The following is a 20,865-nucleotide window of genomic DNA, read 5'->3' as shown; positions in this document are numbered from 1 at the left end:
TTTTTGAGCCCTTTATACGAACTCCGTAATTTTCCTATCAGTTCTGTATACACCTAGGTAACCAAGAACCGTGTGTATTAGTCCCAATTGTCAGAAATTGACTTTGAAATTGTATTTTAACGTGCATTTTATCAAGTTCTTTTTAGAATTTTTTTATTTAATGAAACGTGTTTTTAGTTCATAATGTTTACATCCCTTCTGGGTAGTTGCTACATGCACCTAAGCCATCTTAATTTCTTTTTTATTCTTTTCCCCTCTCTTCATCCACTACCATCTCTTGATCCCCTTCCTTTATTTATTTATTTTGGGGAATGGAGGTACATGTTTGCTGTCGTAATGTTTGCACTCCTGTGTGGAGTTGATATATAATACATCTTAATTCTGTTTTTCATTACCTGTATTCAAGTTACTGACATTATTACATACCTGTGTATGATTTTTGAAAAACCCTAAGCTCATTATCCAAGATTTTTGTAGTCTGCTTCTTCCCTACTGAAGTTTGAGGGGATCCACTTATATGTCAGAAAGAAGGAAACTCATATTACATGTTGATCTAGTTAATAGAGAAAGTATGAGACCAGTTTCTGTATGCTTTAGTCACTTTACCGTGTGTCAATTTGGTTCCACACTCTGAGATTCATACTCATGTTCCTTTTAATGTGCATATATTTCCTTTCTCATCTATATTTGTATTCTCTTCCCTCCTAGAGAAAGAAAAAGTCTAATAGCTTATAGGATTTTTTTTTCCTTTAAAACTCCACTAATGCTTTTCGAGCATTTTAGAAATAGAGAAGAGAGACACTAGCCCTCTGTAGGGTAGTGTGGTGGCTATTTATTCAAAGGTGGGAATTGAGCTGTTGTCCATGGGAGAGGGCCCAGGAGCAGGACTATAGGAGGGCTGACACAGGCCAGGCACCTGGGCGGAGAACTCACCACGCACCATCAATTCAATCTATCAAATAGCTTGTACTAGGGGAAAGGGATTTAGCTCAGTGGCACAAGCACCTGCCTGGCAAGTACAAGATCGTGAGCTCAGTCCCTAGTACCAAAAAAAAAAAAAAAGCTTTTAATAATTTTATCCCTGAAAATAATTTTCCTAAAAAAAAGAACTGTTGAGAGTGGAATGTCTTTTTTTCTTGACCTTTATAATGAATAAATACCAAGGAATAATGAAACAAAATGCCTTTGTAAATCACTGAAACTAACTGGAAGAATTTGACATTTTATGGAAAAGAAAGTTCTGTAGCTGCCCTTCTTTTCAGACTTATTTTAATAAATAACTTTGTGAATAAGGAGCCTTTTCTTAGCAGTTGGCTATGAGAGTTGTTTCCAAGTTTTTATTTTGCCTCTTGAGATCAGATACCTCAGACCTAAGACAGGCAAAAATGCCCCTGATAGCAATGTGACCTTTTTTGTGTAGAGAATTCACAAAAGCACAGATTGGGTAGCCAGGAGACCCGTGTCATTATGCCCTGCTGAGATGTTGCCATAGGCTAAATACAAGCCTTTTCATGAGGCATCTTCCAAAACTAAGAAACAATAATTTTCAAACGATCATTATATTTACCTTACCCAAGTGTATTATTTTCCATAAATACATGTCTTTTGGGTTTCAAGGAAACCATCCACTATCTATTATTTCCTTAAAAGTTTTATTTCTCTACTGAGTAAACAAAAAGGCACCCTCCATACTTGTATAAAGGGCTACGCTAGCACCCTTCTGCTGGTTAAGTAGCCTTCTTAAAGAGAAACAGTTGAAGAGAAGGGCTGTCATTTGTCCTGAGGGGTAGATACCGTTCAGGAAAGATCCTCGTTGCATAAAAGGGTAGTGAAATGTGGGCTTGATGGGAGCTGTGTTGCTGTCTCATTAGAGACGGCTTTGTATCTACTACCAACTTTCTTCTGTTACTGTGCTTGTGTGTGTGTTTGTGTGTCTTCTGCATATCAGTTCTTGGGTCATAATAATTATTAACCATAATAGATACCACTGACTGATTCCTTAACAAGAATCTGATTTTATGTTTTGTTGAGCAATTTCATGAATCAACTAATAGATTCTACAAGACCATACCTGTACAAAGCCTGTAACCTCCATTAATTTAACATTTAAATATATATTTAAATATATACATTTTTATCAAGCTCCTGAAGTTCATTCAATAAGATTTTTCCTTCTTCATCCTTAAAATTATTACAAAGTTAGCAATAGTTTAATAATTGGTTAAATATATAAAACAACCTGTTAACTAGTGATAAAGCCCTCTATGATCTCAGGCAAGTGTCTTCTGTGTGCCACAGTTTCTTTATCTGTAAAAAGGACCTCCCTTATAGAGTTGTAGTCACCAGAGGTTTGGTGCATACACCTCCACTAAGTATTAATTATTGTTAGAGGTGGTGATATCAGTGAGGGATCATTTCTCAGCATCTATTAATAGTCTTTAGTTCTTCATGTTCCAAGGACTTTCACACAAGCCACACAGTGAGCATTCCAGAAATTATATAGATAGGTGGAAAAATTATTGGAGGAAAAACACCATATGTTAGAAGAATAAATGTGCACCTGTTCATAAAATGTAAGTAGTTATCTATTTGAATAATCTAGAATTGACTACTTTAAGTAACTTTTTACCAGAGCTTCTAATAAATAGAAAGCGTCTGAGCCTCTGCTTTTTCATCCTGGGTTTCCAGTTTCTTAAAAGTGACAGAATCAAACTTTAATGACACCGTGACAAACTTAAACCGATTTTTTAAGAGTAAATTCATTATGCAGATCAAGAAAGAAATTCAAGTATAATCAAAGATTTTAAAAAGTAAATAAATGGAGTGTTTGAACTATGAAGAATAAGTCATATATTACAGCATGTTTCCACCACAGTGTTTCATTACTAATATAATATCCGTGTCATAGCTCTTCGCCAAATTAAATTTATATGAAAACAATTCTGGAAGAACTAGTTAGGTGCTCGATGATTTTTAAACAATTACTTATTCAGTCAATATTTACCTCACAGTTGATATGGGCATATATCAGGTATTCCAAATATAATAATAATAAAGTTTGGTATATAGAGCCTTGTTATGTAATGCTGTAGAGTTATAGTCATTAAAAAGAACTAGGACCGTGAGACTCAGGACAGCCTGAAATTAAATAGAGACACTGGATTCAGGCGATTGCTCTGAGAGATACGGCATCATCCAAGTCTGCCTGCGTAGGCAGAATAAGTGCCTTAATTCTGCTTCTTGGTGTTTTACTCCTTCCTAATCAGTATTCCAACTTTCCCATTCATGGACCAAATCTGTGATTTCAACCTACACTGTAGTTCAGCAACCTGCAGGATAAGACTGCATCTGGCTTTAGGCAGCAGCAGTGCTACAAGAACATGTTAGGAGCAACCAAAAAAACTTTAGTTTCTTGACCACAATTTCAACCAAAAATTTAAAGCATTTTTTATTCTTTTTCTTTTATTCCTCCAGTGTGCAGCAGCCAGCCCACCTTGCAGGTTTTACATATCACACAGTGGCGGGGGAGCCACCCCTGGGGCCACAAAAAGGCATTTCATTCTAGGTAACCACAAGTGGTCCTTTAAATGACTGTTAAGTGGTATCAACTGTTAATAACCTCTCCCTGGTGCAGTAGCTCTCAAATTTCACTGTTCCTCAGAATGCTTGTTACAGCAGGCAGATTGCAGAGCCGCACTCCCGGGATTCTGATTCAGTAGGTCTGCATTAGGGCATGAGAATGTCCATTTTAAACAAGATGCTGCTGCTGCTGCTGCTGCTGGTGATCCCATGATCAAATTTTTGAGAACTACTACTGACCCACTTTTGCCTTCAAATACACCCAGATCGACTCTCCCATCCTAAATTCCTGACCTTGAGAGTCTTTCACCTGCAACACTTTCATTGTCAAACAGAGAGTATCATGGGGTCCAGTTGTGAATACTAAAAACTACTTAGATAATTCAGCCAGAAAATAATTAAGTTCTATGGAATTATTAGATGCGTAGATAAATGACCACAGGAGTGAGTGCCTCTCTAGATCTCTAGGATCTTCTATACAGACTAGAATTAGAAAACATTAGGCCATCTCTTCCCTCCAGAATTAACCAAATTAGATAATGTGGGAGACAGAAAGTGCTGTTCAAACCCCAATATGTCCTTGGGAGCCCCACTCCTACCCCCCTCAAATATGAATTTCTTGTATGACACTGGTACTTTCAAATTCGAGTTTCTCCCAAATGTACACTATTGGAGAACCACATCCACTTGTAGTCATAGATGCAAGGAAGTCAAAGAAATGCGTTAGAAAAAGGCCATTAGGCCATTAGAAAAGGTTGAAATAGACCAAATGGGGTCTTGCGATGGTATCTGTCGCAGGAACCAGTGCATGTTTCCCTGATGCAGCATAGACATACACAGTGAGAAAGAGCTAACTCACAGATTTGAGTGTGTACATTGCAGACAGAGGACAAAGTTAAAGAGGCCTGCAAGGGAAAAAGTATTAGTTTACCCTCAAAACAGATGGCAACGTCAGTAGTTTTCCATTTAGAACCTTATTGCATTAACAAGAGAGGCCACCATGTATCTAGTCTAACCCTCCTCTATACTTACACAGAGAGCAGAGGGTCCTATTTCAGCCAGCGGTTGTGGAATTGCTCTCCCACCTGTGCAGAATAAGGGGCCATATATTTGGAATGGAGCACATGAAAAGATAACAAAACCATAACGTGAGGCGGCACCCATCTATTTACATTTATGCCGTTGAGAATCAAGGATGGAATGTGAACCCTGTATGGGAAGGGCCTTAAAGATTCAGATGCCACTCGTAGTATGGCATTGAGTTTCAAATCTAAGACAGTAAGAGGTGCTGGAGTCCTGTGGCCACAGAACCAAATGTTCCATAATCTTGAGAGAATGTGATATCTTAGAGATGGCTGTTTCAACTTCATTTCACAGGTTTGAAAAAGTAGGCAGAGAGGTTAAATAGCATGCTCAGGGTGAAAGGGTGGCAGAATATCAGAACATCATTCCTTATCACCACCTGCTTTTCTTTGCTTTTAAGTTTTCTTCTTATGACCAACAAGCACTGACTGTTGAAATACAAATGTGGTAGCTGATCTAAGACTATAGCAGCTGATGATCAATTTAGTATTTTTAATTAGTCAAATTGTATGTATTTAGAACAATGGATTTAATTTAAGATTCCTGAGAAATTGAAATATTTTTATAAACCCTACTACTGATTCCTTTTGTCCAAGACAGTCGTACACCCAAAGATCCTTCCAATTCCACTCTTAGTGAATTCTATGCCCAGAGTCGATTTTTCTTGTGATAGTATCAAGAATGATGAAACAGCGGCAGGTATTAGGAAAAAAAACAGTCTTGAAAGTTCACAAGAAAAATTTCCTTTAAAGACTCATTAAAGGCAGACTATTTTATTAGTTTGAGTAGCAGATACAATTAAAAGACTTAGGTAAAATGTTTATGTATTCTTAATGCAGCTGCTGAGTACAATCCAACAGAAAGACAGTGATCTTCATTACCAGAAGCAGCACACTGAGCATTAATAATAGTATGTGGGCAGGTTCCAACTTGCTCAGTGAAGTCATTCAGCTGTGAGTCATGGTGTGTTTTAACACCATGAAGGTGTGTTTTAATGTACTGTATAAGTCATGGACCACAAGTAGCACATTTCATAGAGTTGGCAGTTATGTTTCTTTAGATTCCAGATTTTTCAGAAATGTCATCTAGAGATGAAACTTGGATTTATAGTTATGATCCTGACCAGAATAGAGTTCTCAATGGAAATCACCTAGGTTCCTTTAGTATTAAAAAAAAAAAGCACATATCAATCAAGATCCAACATCAAGGTGATGTTGATTGTGTTTTTAATCTTGAAGGTATTGTTCAAGGGGACCAAGAACACTACTGAGAGTTTGGGCTATCATACAGGCTTGTAAAGCATTGAAGAACCAATATACATAGGAAATGACCTCAGAAGTGGACAACAGTGTTATTCTCCATCGTGACAATGTTCTTTGTCACATGTCCTTTCTGGTGTGGCAATTTCTGCCAATAAAAACATCATGCTGTATCCACATCCATCTTTTTCACTGATTGGAGTCTTCCCCAAAGTCAAATTACCATGAAAGGTAAACATTTGCAACTGATTCAGGACATTAAGGTGACAATGACAGGACAAGAAAAGACACAAAGGCAAGAGGACCTCCAGAACTGCTTCACAAAGTGGCAAGAAAAATAGAAAAGTATGCTCAATGAAAGGGAAAACAAACATTTTAAACTTAAGTATTGAGTTTTAAACTTCAGTTTTTGATCACACTTCGTGTGTGTGTGTGTGTGTGTGTGTGTGTGTGTGTGTGTACCATTGATCTATTTGGTAGGTTGAATCTTTAGTCCAAGGAGTTTTGTCTATTTTTTGCATTCCAAATTTTGTTAATTTGACATAAATTGACACTATAGCTCTACAAGTGCCTAACCATATTTGAATTAAATAGTGCAGTATCTAAATGCTGCTGAGACTTCGTAGATATACTCTCATATGAAAATGAGACAATATTTAGTGATACTAGGTGGCATTATAGTTGCAGGGGTCTTAACATTTTCAATGTGTGTATATTTATATTTATATACCTTATTATTGTGCAGAATCCTTAAACTGTATCACTTCAAGACCATAATCTAGTATAGTTTCCTAAAGAAAATCAAACTTAAAAATCTCACTTTGCATATTCTAATGAATAAAGCCATCAGTAAAAACAAAAGCTATGCTAATCTAGAATTATATGTACATGTCCTGTCGTACAAATGCCATATTCTTTATTCATTGCTTTTAACAAAGTGCAGTTGTTATATGAAATGGTAAGGAAGAATAAAAGGTAATGTATAATAATATATTTTACTTAAAATCACCTTTGGCCCAATTCTCTCCAAGGCAACAGAAGTTGAATTTGCATGTCCAACAAGCAGATTACAAGACTTTAAAAATTTTCTGACTTTCTCATGCCTCCTTAGTAATCAGTCCCTGAATTCTGAACCTCTGTATCCCTGACCACAAGGCTCTTAAAGAAAATGTTTGAATGTCTCCACAGGGTCAGCTCAGGAAGTTTGAGTTGTGCATGACCAAACAAGCTAAAGAGTATTCTTTGCTTGCAGCAGAGAAAAGCTGGGAATTAATGCACAAGGCAAAAGGCTGGGCTGCTTGGCTGCTGTACGCTGCAGCGTGCAGAACAAACTCTGTGAAAGGAGTGAAGGAAAACTTCCTGCCTAAGAATGATGATGCCCTGAGGGGAAAAGTAAACATCTGTTCCCTTGTCTAGTGAATATGTTTAGGGAAAGCAGCTGTCATCTGCTCGGAGTTAAGAGATGGACTTTTCCACCTCCACGCTTTCCAAAGTCACAGTTGTGCTTCATCTCTGATGCTGGAGGCCAGCGTAAACCACGAAGGCCTTTGTCTAAACGTTTTCCTTTCTCTCTTCTCTTGCCTCGGCCCATAGAACTGACTTAGAAAATCCATATTTCCTTGTGAATTGTAGTCTTGGGGAAAGGTTCATAAGACTATGAACTTTCATTGAAAGCTTAAGCAAGTCTGATGTATTTAAGTGAAATCCGAAGCCTACGATGAGCAGGAGAGTGTAGAAATATCCTCAAATTTACAGGAAAATCTGTAGCTCTAGGTATCTATCAGATGGTATTACTTTGACTCATTTTACTCACAAAAGATGAAGGTAAAGCAGACTAGTGGCATCTCAGATACAGGAAATCTAGTTCAGGAACCTGCTTCCAATTTCTTAATATTTCTTTTCTCTGACTCAAAATAAAAGCCTCTCTTCATCAGGTTAATCTCGGCCTGATTCAGTTAAAACACTCTAAAAGGTGCTGAGAGGGCTCAGAGATGGAGGAATCTGGTTTCTGCAAATTCCAGGCCAGCAGGAGTCCAGCAGGAGTGCTTGTTTGGAGGGTGCTAGGGCTCCTTGGCCTCAACCAGTGGCTGCTTCATGAGAAACAGAGCTTAGTATGACCTGATATTTCAGGAGAAACTGGAAATTTGTTTTTAAGTTCTTCCAGCTTTTAAATAGTACAAAAGATGCAGTAATTTAACAAAATTTAGTACCAAACCAAATAAATTGAGGTGCTCTTGCCAGATCTGTCAGTTTTCTAACACTGATTAATGGATTTCAGCCTTCTAAGATTTAGGACTTTAAGAACACAATTTATTGGTTCACATTAAATAAAGAAGATTGCATTCCCTTCCAGTCCTTTAATAGATATATTAAAAAATACTAAAACTATTTATCAGTAGCCAGTAAGATAAAACCTTGTCTGTAGATCTCAGTGAGGTTTAGGAGACAGAAAGATAAATATGAAACTAAATTACAGTAAACCAAATGTAATTCAGCAAGGTGGGGCTAGCTCTGAGGTGCACTTAACTTTTCTTTGGATAGTAATACTTCAGAAAAAATACATCAATTAAAAAGTAAATGTTTTACAGAAAGATCAGCATGATGAAAAAAAGTAAAGCATGTTTGGGAAAAATGTATGTATTTGGTACAATTAATTAACTGTGAAAACCAAGGATTTCAATTAAGAAGCATATTCCCCTCCAAAAATCAAAACCAGTTTCTCAAGGCCCATCCCAGAGCTACTCAGTCAGCATTTCCAAGTTAGTGGCTATATTACACACCACAAGTGTCTCAGGGTCAGGCCTGGGCAAAGCAAATGTGGTGGAGGCAAGCTCTGGTTATCTGCAGGGGAGACACCGTGTCCATGTGAGAGCTGGACTGCAGACCTGGCTCCTTTCCATACCTAGTGGGGGTACCATAAGCAAGAAAAGTATCTTCTTTGTGCTTAAGGTTCTGTACCTCAAAAAAACATACCAAGAGTATCTGCTTTAGAAGTTTGCTCTGAAAATGAAATGTTAGTATTTGGAACGTTATCTTTCTCTTGCTCATTGCTGGACTCCCAGCTTACAGCTTTGGGACAGTTCCAGAATAACTACTCCATAAATATTTGTTGAGTGAATAAGGCCAGGAAGGTAGAAAACGGCTATATTAGGGTTTTTCTCTTTCTCTCTGCCTAGCCTAACTGAAACTATTGGTTACCTCACATGGCTCACTTTACTAAAATAAATAAATAAGGAGTCTCTTCTGTAATAAGAGTATTACATTTGTTTCAGGCAGAACTCCATTACTGTGACAGAATATTAAGATGACCAATTGTAAAAAGTGGAAAGGTTTATTTTGGCTTGTGGCGAGTTCTAAGTCTCATCCATTGTCTCCTTTCTTTTGGGCCTGTGGCAAGGCAGTACCTGATGACAGGAAGCTCCAAGTGGAGCAAGTTGTTCAGGAAGTGAAAGACAAGAGGAGGCCTGGGTTTCAGTATCCCTGTTACGGCCATGCCCTCATGACCCTGGTGCTTCCTCTCTCCAGGCCTCCCAGGAAGCTCCACTGGAGGCCAAACCTTTAATGCATGGGCCTTTGGAGGACATTTCATACCCTAAGTAAAATCACCTTGAAAAGAAAAACTAATTAGTGTGCTAGTTCCCTGCAGCTAACAGCAAGAACAGGGTGTGCAGCGGCGGGGCCCCAGGGCACATCCCCCGAGCAGGATGAGGTTGGTCAGAGAGCTAAGTGAAAACACTTGGTGAATCGCCACTGCCTTTAATGACCAGCTTGATTTTGTTTTTCTCTCACCTTACCTAAGGCTGCTGTGGTACCGTCCGCCCAGACCCTTAAAATTACTGACTTCAGCTTCAGTGACTTCGAGCTGTCTGATCTGGAAACGGCACTGTGCACAATCCGGATGTTTACTGACCTCAACCTCGTGCAGAACTTTCAGATGAAATATGAGGTAGGAGGGAGCCGTCCTTTGGAAATTGTGTGTGTGTGTGTGTGTGTGTGTGTGTGTGTGTGTGTGTGTATGTGTAAGATTTGGGGCACTGGTGTGGATTAGGGATTTTTACTTTCCAGTAACCATTTCACTGTCATCTCATGCAAACTATCAACCAATAAAGAGACATTTTTTGGGCCTGGCCCATATCAAGCTCCAGGTCAGGGAATGAAGGAGTGTGCTGATACAGCAAGAACAGGGTGTGCAGCGGCGGGGCCCCAGGACACATCCCCCGAGCAGGATGAGGTTGGTCAGAGAGCAGCTGGAGAGCAAGTGAGCAACCAGATTACACAGCACCTTGTAAACCATTCAGAAGAATTTGGATTTTGTCCTGAAAATAGTGTGAATCACGGAGGAATTTTAAGCAGAGAAGTAACACGATCCAGGGCCGCAACAGGAGAAGCTGCTCTGGCGGTGAGGGAGGAGAGGACAGGCACTTGGTGTGAGGCCAGACTCTTAGCCGGAAAAGGGTCTCCTGGAATGAAGATGAAAATTTATTTAACCCTGTTGGTTGTCTTGTTCCCCTCTCAGGAAGAAGCGAGATTTAAATCAATACCTTGTAATATCCATTTGGAGATATCCAAGAATTCTGTTTTGTCTTGTAGCGGCTGTGCATACAAATCAAAGAATAAGGGAGTAGTGGACGTCCTGATGTGTATCTGTCATACCAGCTGTTCAGGAGGCTGAGGCAAGGGGATTGCAATTTCAATGCCCGCGTGGGTAGTTTAGCAAGACCTTGCTCCGAAAAAAGGCTGGGATGTGGCTCAATGATAGAGCACTTATTTGACGTGCAACAACCATTCTTTTGGTTTGATTGCTAGCCCTGCACACAAAAAAGTTAAGAATAGGCGAGGCCAGGCCTGACACCAAAGTTCAAAAAACAAACAAACAAAAACAAGGAGAGCACAAAGAACTGGCTTGAACAATAATTCGCAAGCCTGCCTTTAAAGGATTTTTTTTCTCATCAATTGTACATATGTCCTATTTGGAAATTCAAGCATTTTGAAGTCTTTCACTATTTAGCTCTCCGTTAATTCATTTAAGAAAATTCCATTTAGTGTCCTCTGTACGCTCAACACTTTGTCCCATTTCAGCTGTGAGTTGTCCCTACTTTTCAGCTCATTCACTTTGGAAAGAAAACTAAAGGCAAATGAGCATAGCTAAAATTAACGTAACTTCATGTAGTACAAGTGGAAGCCCAAATCTAAATTTGTTTTTAATTTAACCAGTTTATATTACTGTTTCTTGAATCAAGATCAAGAACATCTGTCCATATACTAATAATGATTTAGTCTCTATTTTCATTTTTTTATTTTTAGGAGAATAACATCAAACAGAATAAAGCCAGTCATAACAAAACACTGAAAGTGATACAGGACCTCAAAACAAGATAATAGGAAATCAAAAAATGGCTAACATAATGCCTCGTGTTTTCTTCCAAATAGCTGCCCGTACCATCAGACCTAATTAAATCAAATCAAACAGAAAAAAAAATAAAACCAGTCAAAATAGAACAGTGAAAGTGATACAGCATTTCTAAACAACACAATAGGAAATCAACAATGGCTATCATAAGATACTTGTTATCTTTGAAAGCCATTAGATATAACAAAATCAAATAAAGCAGAACAGAATAAAACCCATCAAAACAAAACAATGAAAATGATACAGGACTTAAAACAAAATGATAGGGAATTAACAGTGGCTACCACCTTCCCTTTCTATATGTTTCCTCCCCTTTCACATTCACCATACGTATTGCACATGTTGGATCCCACTAACTCCTTCAGTTTTTTATACTTGGGGAAATAACATGATGTTCACCTATGTGAGTCCAGACCGTTTCACCCATGAGCACGGTCACAAGTTGCATCCATTTACTTACAAGAGCCTCATGATGATTATTTTTTATGGCTTAGTAGCTTTCCATTGTATAAAAATGCCGTATCTTTCTTATCCATTTTATAGTTGATGGGCTACCCTACTTTTTCTGGTTTCCTGTTGCATGGAACATAGTTTTTCCTCTTTTGACTTTCAGTGTATGAATTTCCTTTCAAATTAAATGTGTTTCTTGTATGAAGCATATCGATGGATCTTATATCTTGATCCATTCTACTTTTGTTTCTTTTTATTGGTGAATTGAGGCCATCTACATTCATGGTTATGCTCAACATGCACTGGTTTGGCTCTGCCATGCTTTTTTCCTGCTGACTTTTCCCTTCCAGTCAATTGTCTGCCCCACTCAGCAGTCCCACTCTGCTGCTTTTCCTGGGACCATGGTCATTTTTAGCTCTCTAGATATCCTTCAGTGCTTTTTGTAGGGTTGATGTGGTCATGAATTCCTTCAGTTCTTTGCCATGGAATATCTTATTTTTCCATTAATTTTGAAAGATCTTTTTGCAGAGTACATTAATATGGGTTGGAAGTTGTTTTCTTTCAGGACTTGAAATACTTCACGCTCTTTGACTTGATGGATTGTGTTTAGAAGAGTGTTGTGATTCTGATGGGTTTTCCTTTATAGGTGATGTGTTTCTTTTTTCTAATAGCCTTTAATGTTCTATTCTTATGCTGAATTTCTGGGATCTTGATTATTAAATGTCTGGGTGTAGATTTATTTTGGTTGTGGCTATTGGATTCTATATGCCTCATTTATCTGTGTGTCAGGTCTTTTTGACATACTTGGGAAGTTTTCTGCTACTCTGTAAATAATCTCTTTATGTCATTTGTGTTGACTCCTACATTTTTGCTGACACTTAGCACTCTTAAATTGTTTTTTCTTTTCCTTGCAGCTATTAAAGTGTTATTTCTTGATTCCTTGTTATTTTTAGGAGATCTTTCCTTTCATGATCCCTAGATCTGAAAGTCTATGTTCAGTTTATTTCAAATGGTTTCGCCAGCTTTCAGTGGGCTTTTTAATTTCCTGGATCTCTTGAAGTCTGTTTCATGCATTCCATTTCTTCTCCATACTGTTCATTCAGGGTTTCCCTCGTTCTCCTGTGCTCCTCTTTTTTTTTTTAATCAATGTCTTCCGTAGATATGCTCAGTAGCCCTTTTACTGTGTTTGTCATTTCTTTTTCACCTGAGATTCTATTCCTGATCTCATTTCTTTTACAGCCTCATGAAGTACTCTCATTACTTCAGTTGTCATCATCCCAGAAAGTTCAGATGTGTGATTTCCACTTTCTTCCATGTCTGTGTCTTCTGGACTTGTTCTTTTCGGCTGGTGGCCAGGGATTGCCATTTGCTCCTTGATCTTGACATGTTCTTGGGGTCCTCTGGATGAACGGGTTGTGGAGTCCCAGGCACTTCCCACCTTGGCTACCTATTCACAGTTTAGAGGAATGCATCAGGCACTTGGGTTTCTCCCAACTCAGGTTCCCTGGGAGACAGTGGGATGTGGGACGGACTTCTCCAGACACTTGTGGTTTCTCCAAGGCATGGCTGGCTGGTTCTCCTGGCCCTTGCTGGCCACCAATGGGAGAGTCCTGCTAACGGCTGTGTGTGCACAGGGGCTGGGCTGGCTACTTCTCCCCACCCGTGCTGACTACCCATGGGAGTGTCCTGATGGTGGTCTGCATGCATGCAGGGGCCGGGAATACTCCACTCCTACCATTTAATTTAATTATTTTATTATTTTAACACCCTCTCAGGAAAGATCCTTTGTTTGTGATTATTATCTCTGTTTTATAAGTGAAGAAATCAAGGCAGCAAGATGCAGCAGAGGATTCCAGAAGTTCTGAGTCATAGATATCCCAGTGATCATCTTGTATTCCCTTGGTAATTAGTGTCTCATATTCCCCATTTCCTCTTCTGTCAGTTAGGGTTAATGGTGTTACTTCCCCGTGCAAGGCCTGTGACATCCATGCATCTATACGATACTTGTATGCAAGTGTGCACTTCTATCTGATAGTGCATGTCGGTTATCGCTTTCATACACCGAACTTTACTATGGCTGTCACCACTATCATGCTTTTCTGTAGTATACTACAGGATTCACTGTTAAAAGCCTTTGCTATTAATGGGATGAAGACCTCATTTAGAGCTTTGAGAATCTCAGCTCTGTTTGATAATATCTCTGTTCCCTTTTTGTTCTTTTGAGATGTCCCAATACTGGAAACTCATAATAATACTCTCAAAAGGTTAAAAAGGCTTTCCCAGAAATAAATTGATTTCTTATTTGACTTTTACATAGCATTAGAGGATTGAATAAGGAAAATAGTCCCTCAGAGTTTTTGTAACAATATTTATTGTTAACTTTTCTTGAATTTTTATCCATAGGAAAATATTTCTTCTTAAAGTATAATTCATCTACTTTCTTTCTCGTGTTTAAATGAGCACTATTCCAATTCTGGGCCACATCAGCCTGACCGTTACAATTACTTTGACTGGTCTTCTTATCTTTCTGCTTCTTCTGTTTTATATCAGATATTATTGTCTTTTACAATGATAAAAAGTAAAATGTTATTGCTAGAGAGGATGTTGACATCTTGAAACTGCCCTGACAAACAGTATTTCACTGTTGAAAAGTAGAGCTTTAAATCTCCACTTGTCTTCAGAGTCTTGAGTTACTCTGAAGTGATCATAGTCACGCCTCTTGCCAATCTCTGAAGCAGATTCTTGACTCTGCTCCAACAAGTCTGTATGTGCTGCTTATTTTCAGCTTTTGTCTTTTATCTGCCTTTATCCTTTGAATTATGTCTGCTGCATTTTACACCACCATACACTCTTCTCTTTAGAGCCTGACTCAAAAATCTCTGCCAGAGAGCTCTAGAATTGTATTCATGTATTTTGTACTACTGTTCATAAATTCGTGCTTCCAATGGTATTATTTCTGTAATTATATGTGCCCTCTCTTGGGTTTCCAGGCAGGAGCTGTGCTCAGTTTGATTTCTTCTCTTGTTCCCATGACACCTTGAATGAGCCACTCCTGGAAGCCTCCATAATTGTTGGAGACTTTGTATTATTGAAGGCACTCTGGAGCCATCTAATCTGTGCTACAAATGACTGCTCTGTAGTCTTATATAAAACACTGTGTTACCACCCATCTGAGTGTTGCCAGACATATACAAGCTGACCTGAATTTTCCTGTGTGCTGTTGAGAACATCCTGATAATATTATGTAAAACGGTACTTAAATCTGATTACCAACTACTATAGCCATTAAGTTGTTCAATTCTGTTAAGTCTGTTTTAAGGTATGTGTAGTAGTCTACCAGTCTAAATTATGTTTCACGTAGTCAATGTGGTAATACAAATTTTATGGCATTTATGCGTATTTAGTTATCAGTTTAAAAGGAACAAAAACATATTTTCATATGTTAAATTTCTGGGAATTTTTTTATTGTTTTAATGAATCACAAATAATTTTCTACAGTATGCCATTGTAGTTTCTAAATATATCAAAGGAAACTTACATGCTCATATTTTACTTGAAATTTTCCTAGAAAGAGTAATTCATCATCCTCCTGACAGATTGTAGGCAGAAAAGGTCAACACCGCATTATCCTTGGGGTGACTACATATCAGTTTTAGGCAGAAAGAAATCTGCTTAAAAGGCAGTTCAGAGAGTCAGAGTTTAAGGGACACCCGTGTTTGTCACTAGAGCTCCCTGAGAACTGAGCTACAGAAGAGGGACACAAAAGACCTAAACTGGAGAGAGAAGATGTGGAAGCTCTGCTTTCCTGCCGAATACTTTTACCCAGTTTCTAGCAATACTGATGAAGCCTTTTTCGAGGTCGCCTTCCATAACTTCCCACAGGGTGTTGAACACAGGCAAAAAAAAATCCTTTGCTCTCTAATCTCTGCTGCCCTGTAACGGTGCTCTTTGCATTTAGAGCATCCACAGTGACAAACGCAGGCAGAAGCACAGATTTATTTTTACCAAGTCCCAAAAGTGTAGAGAATCATTCAGATTTGAAAGGAGGCAGAGTCTGTCGCTACCCAAGGACAGACTAACCATGCTTTGTTCGGGTCCCTGAGGCCCTGGGGATTTTATTAGAAGTTGAATTAAACCCAACCGTGGGGCTTACTGAAAACAGTGTGGTCCTTTTGTTTCCCTTCCTTACCCCCATCACCTTCCAAGGTACACTTTTTCCATAGAGCCCCGCAAGCGTTATTTTGCATGTTATCTTAAAAACTTTACTTCTCAATAACCAAGAAGCTGTGTTTGATAGTTTTACATAATTTAAAAGGCCTAAAGTCTAATGAATAATGGTGTTAGGACTTGTACCTCCGATTTGTCCTTGCGTGTATGCTGTCTGCCCTGTCTCCAGTCCACTCCCAGAGCTTTGCACTTGAACACCTTTGCAAGTGCGCGACTCGGGAGCATGGAAGACTTGCTCGCTGAATTTGAATCCATGTATATGTGACTTCCTAAACTCTCCTAATTGATGACTATCTTGTAAAAAGATAGTCAGTGCCCTACCCGTGCCAAAAATACCTCTCTTAGAGATACTGTGTATGTTACAGCTAATTTACCATGCTGATCTCTAGAGTCAAACTGCTGAAGTTTGAATTCTGGTCCCATCCCAGATTGCTTCAGCTGTTAAAGGATGGAACTAATCCTGCCTTCCTGTCAGTCATAAGGCTAAAATGTGAACTGTGTACTGTGCCTGGGAGATAGTGCATGAGCAAAGAGTTATTGTTACTCTTTGTGCTTTATTTCCTGAAGGTTCTTTGCAGATGGATTTTAAGCGTAAAGAAGAATTACCGGAAGAACGTTGCCTATCACAATTGGAGGCACGCTTTTAATACAGCTCAGTGCATGTTTGCTGCCTTAAAAGCAGGCAAAATCCAGGTATGTTTTAAAAGCCCCCCATATCTTTACAAAATTTTGTTACATTTCAATAAAACATATAGCATATTCTTTCAAGTTTTTTTTAATATGCACTAGTGGTGAGTGAAAATAACTTACTGCCATTTACATAGTAGATCACAATTTGTTAAAGAAAATAATGTAACAAAATACTTAGTTGCCTTCTTTCACATAAAATACACAAAACATATTTGAAACATTTTAAATAGCTTTGTGTTACACTTGAATAGTCTTTGGGAAAATAAATATTTCCCTCAGAAAATGACAATGCAATGAAAAGAAAATTCCTCATGTTCACCTGCAACCTCTCTATGGTAACATTCTTCCAAACCACCCACGTCCTTTCTTGGCTTCATAGAGAGGCCCAAGGTCCTCTATGGTATTCTCTCTGGATCATTCACACACTTTTACTTTTCAAAGAGAGGGTTTTGTTTTCATATACATTGATCAGAGGCTGTTTAAAAAGAAGATCAGTGCAAAAAACGTTCAAGTAATTCATCCTCTCCAGGCCACATTTTACCCATCTGTCTGTCTTTAGATTCTAACTTCAGTGGTAATCCACTAGTTACCCTAGGTAAGTGATTCCAGGCATCTATTGTGTAACTCTTCAATTCAGAACTTCCCTGCTTTTTTACGACAGTAAATTCTAGAGATGTTATTCTTGATTGCATATCATAACTGACTAGATCCAATAGAAGTGATTGGGCTGGGGGTGCACCTCATTGGTAGAGTGCTTGCCTAGCCTGTGCAAAGCCCTGGGGTCAGTCACCTTCCATCATCAAAGTAAAAACAATTGTCTGAAAATCCATATGAAACAACCATGGCAAACAGTGCCTAGCAAACACTGGTAAGAAATAGATTAACCTTATTTGGAGTGTGCAGAGGTTCTGAGGATTATCACTGTGAAAAATTTACCTTGGTTTTTATGACAAATAATAAAAATCCTATTTATAGTGTGGAGAATCCCAGCAGAATAGAGCTGACATGATGATTTAACTTACATTTTTTTAACCAATGAGGTGGAACAAATACAGATAACACAAAGGCAGATATTAACACATAACCTATATTTGGTCTGGGCAGGCATAATGCAACTTTTGAAAGCCAAACTTTTATTCTTAATCATCTTTGTTTTGTGTAATAATCTCATCATCTATGTACCTTGAAGATACAACAGCTCACAGCAGATAGAAAAACAAACTATAGGGAACCAAAAGAGAAAAAGTAATTATTTAAAGCTGATTATGTTTCTTCCACATGTGTATAACTAAGAATTAGTGATATTGGGGCTGGTGATGTAGCTCAGTGGTAGAGCACTTGGCTAGCACATGTGAGGACCAGGGTTTAATCGCCAGCATGGAAAAAATATATTGTGGTTTTACTTTAAGTAGACAGATTATTCTTTATGAGGCATTTTGGCTTTTTCTGTTGATAAGTGACATTTGCAATAATCATATTGTGAATGACAAGGTACAGCTGATTCCCTACAGTATAGTCAAGGGTGCATACACAGAGAACTACATAAAGCTTTGAGACAAACAAAAATAGATTGTTGAATGAAAAATAGTAAAATGCCCTTTGTCAAAGTGTACCTTTTTCTGTCCCCCAATGCCTCTGACCATATAGAGCAAGCTGACGGACCTGGAGATACTTGCATTGCTGATTGCCGCGCTCAGCCACGATTTGGATCACCGTGGTGTGAACAACTCATACATCCAGCGGTAAGATGGCTTACTCAGCAAAACAAGGAAATGCTTCCTTTAAATTGTAGGCCTGTGTTTTTTAAATAAAAGCCACAGGGGGGGAAAATTGATGGTTCAAAATTTCAGTTGATCAAGTTCCCATAATTACTCTGATTATATTTAATAGAAATGGAAAAAGTAATGTAAGTCTAATAATGTTACTCATGTTTCAGGCCTGAAGGTAAAAAATAAATACTTAAAAGAATTTAAAAGCTTCTTTAGAAAATTAAGACTCATTCAGAATTTCACCTTGAGATAGAAAAGATAGTATTTAAGAATTGCTTAGTGCAGCCCAGCTTACTGGGTAAAAGTTTGGTGGAAAGAGGTTTGGGGTCGTAGTGGAGACCCTAGAGCTCAGTAGTGAAAAATTCAGGCTTTGTAGTCCGTCTTAGATTCAAACCCCAGCTCTGCCACACATTTCCTGGTTGCTCTTGGGCAAGGGTGCTAACTTCTGTACTTCTTAATTTTCTGATCTGTAAATTGGAGTAATTGCAGCCGGCAGAAGCTTAATAAGAGGGTTGCCATAAGTCTAAGGCTGGCCTGGACTTCATAGTGAGGTCCTGTCAAAAGAAAAGAAAAGGAAAAGGGGATGCTAGCCTGCCCGCTTCCTAGGTTGGTATAAATATTAGGAAAACACGATACCAAGCAGAAGGCTCAGAGCGTACTGTGTTAAATCCTAGCAACTGGTACTGCAGATGATTGTGTCACTGTCGTTTGCAGAGTTTGAGAGTCAATACTAACCTTAGGACAAGAGTTTCGAACTGCAAGGGCCACACTTAAGTGGCATTTGTGATGACACCTGATTTGATAAGGTGATATTACTTTTCCTCAAAACTTTGATCCACCGTGACATTTTTAATGCCTTGCAGCAATGTGGTTAGAAAGTCTCCATTAGAATGGTGAAATTGCTTCCTAGTGAACATATTTTTAAAAATATGCAAGTGATTCAATTAGTAGATAGATCTCTTAAGGAAACTCCAAGTGGCTGATATCTTGAGGACATTTCAGAAAGCTCTCTAATCACAGTGCCTTTATCTAAATAAACAGAAAACTTCATGTAAAAAGAATTGTAGTAATGTAACAACTATGTCCTCTGCTGACCTTTGATGGGAAAAGATAGCTCTTGCCCAGCTACCCCAGTCTGATTATTTCCTCTTGAAAGCCTAAATGTTTTGAAGAACTGACTGGTGACATGTCCTTTGTCATGTGATTGTGATCCTGAGCCTCACATGAGCACTGAGTCATTATGGAAGGGAACATTATATACAAAGATTGCATACGTAGTCAAGTAACATAATCATCATGACCTAAAGACCAGAATGGGCTGGCACTGTGACCCTCCATGGCTTAAAACCAAACCCCATATTCTTAGTAGATGGACTGTTCGTGTGTAGATTGCTCCACGATGCTGTGTTGCTCTGTATATAGTGAAGAAGAAAGAAAAACAACACTTGACTATTTTTTCCTTTGTTTATTTAAAAATAATTACCCGGAAAAAACATCTGGAAAAACGTCATCTTCTCTCTTAAAAGAAAAAAAGTCCTGGGAAAAAGTCATACATTGCCGGATCTTGCTTTCACACACCACAAAGCAGACTTCAGCCAAGTAATAATAACTTTTAAATGAAAATTAAAGTGGTTTTGGAGACTTATATCTTCCTACATCCCTGTGGGTTGTGTTAAAGGAACCAAAATTTTTTCTCCAGTGATTTTTAAAAATTTTCCTTACTGGTAAATGAATGGTGACTTGCTGCAGGATTTTTTTTAGCCAGAGGATTCTTGAGAGACTGGAAGTGCCATAAACATCCCCATATTAACACTATCATCTATAAAAGGCACTGTGTTCAGACTTCATCAGATGTTTAAACTAATACACAAAGAAAGTAAATTTAAATATGATGATGGTTAGCCTGATTAGTGGCAGATGGCTCACGGTGACTAAAGATGAAATGTCAGAGGATGGACAATAGAAATGATAAGACCTTGTAGATGGAGGGCTGTAAGACAAAATAGTGCATTTCACACTCGATACAATATAAACCGAGGAACCACTGCCATAGGTCGTAAAGACCTTGCTTAGGAAGAAAGCTGAAAATTAAACTACAAGGTAATCAGGTAGAAATTAAAACCACCCAGCTCGATCACAAATCTTTTATAGCAAGCCACGTGACAGACAAAAGGAGAAAAGAGAGATAAAATTGTTAACCAGAAGAGCTTATTATAACATGAAGGAAGAAGAAAAATCATGACTTCTAGTCCAAGGACATAGCTCAGTGATGGTGCTGTCAGTGAAAGTTTCCACTTTCACTGAGCAGGGGACTCAGGCCTGCTTGTGTTGGGAGAGAGCAAAGAGGGGCCAGGATGGCAGACAGAGGCGCTTTAGCGGGGTGGGGGTGAGGGGAGAC

General features: G+C 38.5%; 1 protein-coding gene across 4 annotated transcripts in view; it reads left to right on the top strand.

Moving 5' to 3' along the window:
- Nucleotides 1–20,865, top strand: part of Pde5a (phosphodiesterase 5A) — a 116,167-nt gene that overhangs the window by 74,591 nt on the left and 20,711 nt on the right. For all 4 annotated transcript variants that reach the window (XM_003476854.5, XM_063260712.1, XM_063260714.1 and 1 more), the window contains exons 12-14: nt 9,721–9,867; nt 16,576–16,701; nt 18,346–18,440. In XM_003476854.5, coding sequence (XP_003476902.2) covers nt 9,721–9,867; nt 16,576–16,701; nt 18,346–18,440 — 368 coding nt within the window. The remainder of the gene's footprint in view (nt 1–9,720; nt 9,868–16,575; nt 16,702–18,345; nt 18,441–20,865) is intronic.

Source organism: Cavia porcellus, unplaced genomic scaffold (assembly GCF_034190915.1).
Source record: "Cavia porcellus strain 051 isolate PalLab524CR breed Dunkin Hartley unplaced genomic scaffold, mCavPor4.1 scaffold_14, whole genome shotgun sequence".
Classification (NCBI taxonomy): Eukaryota; Metazoa; Chordata; class Mammalia; order Rodentia; family Caviidae; genus Cavia; species Cavia porcellus.
The sequence above is the reverse complement of the archived record's forward strand: the minus strand, read 5'-3'. Positions and strand labels throughout refer to the sequence as shown.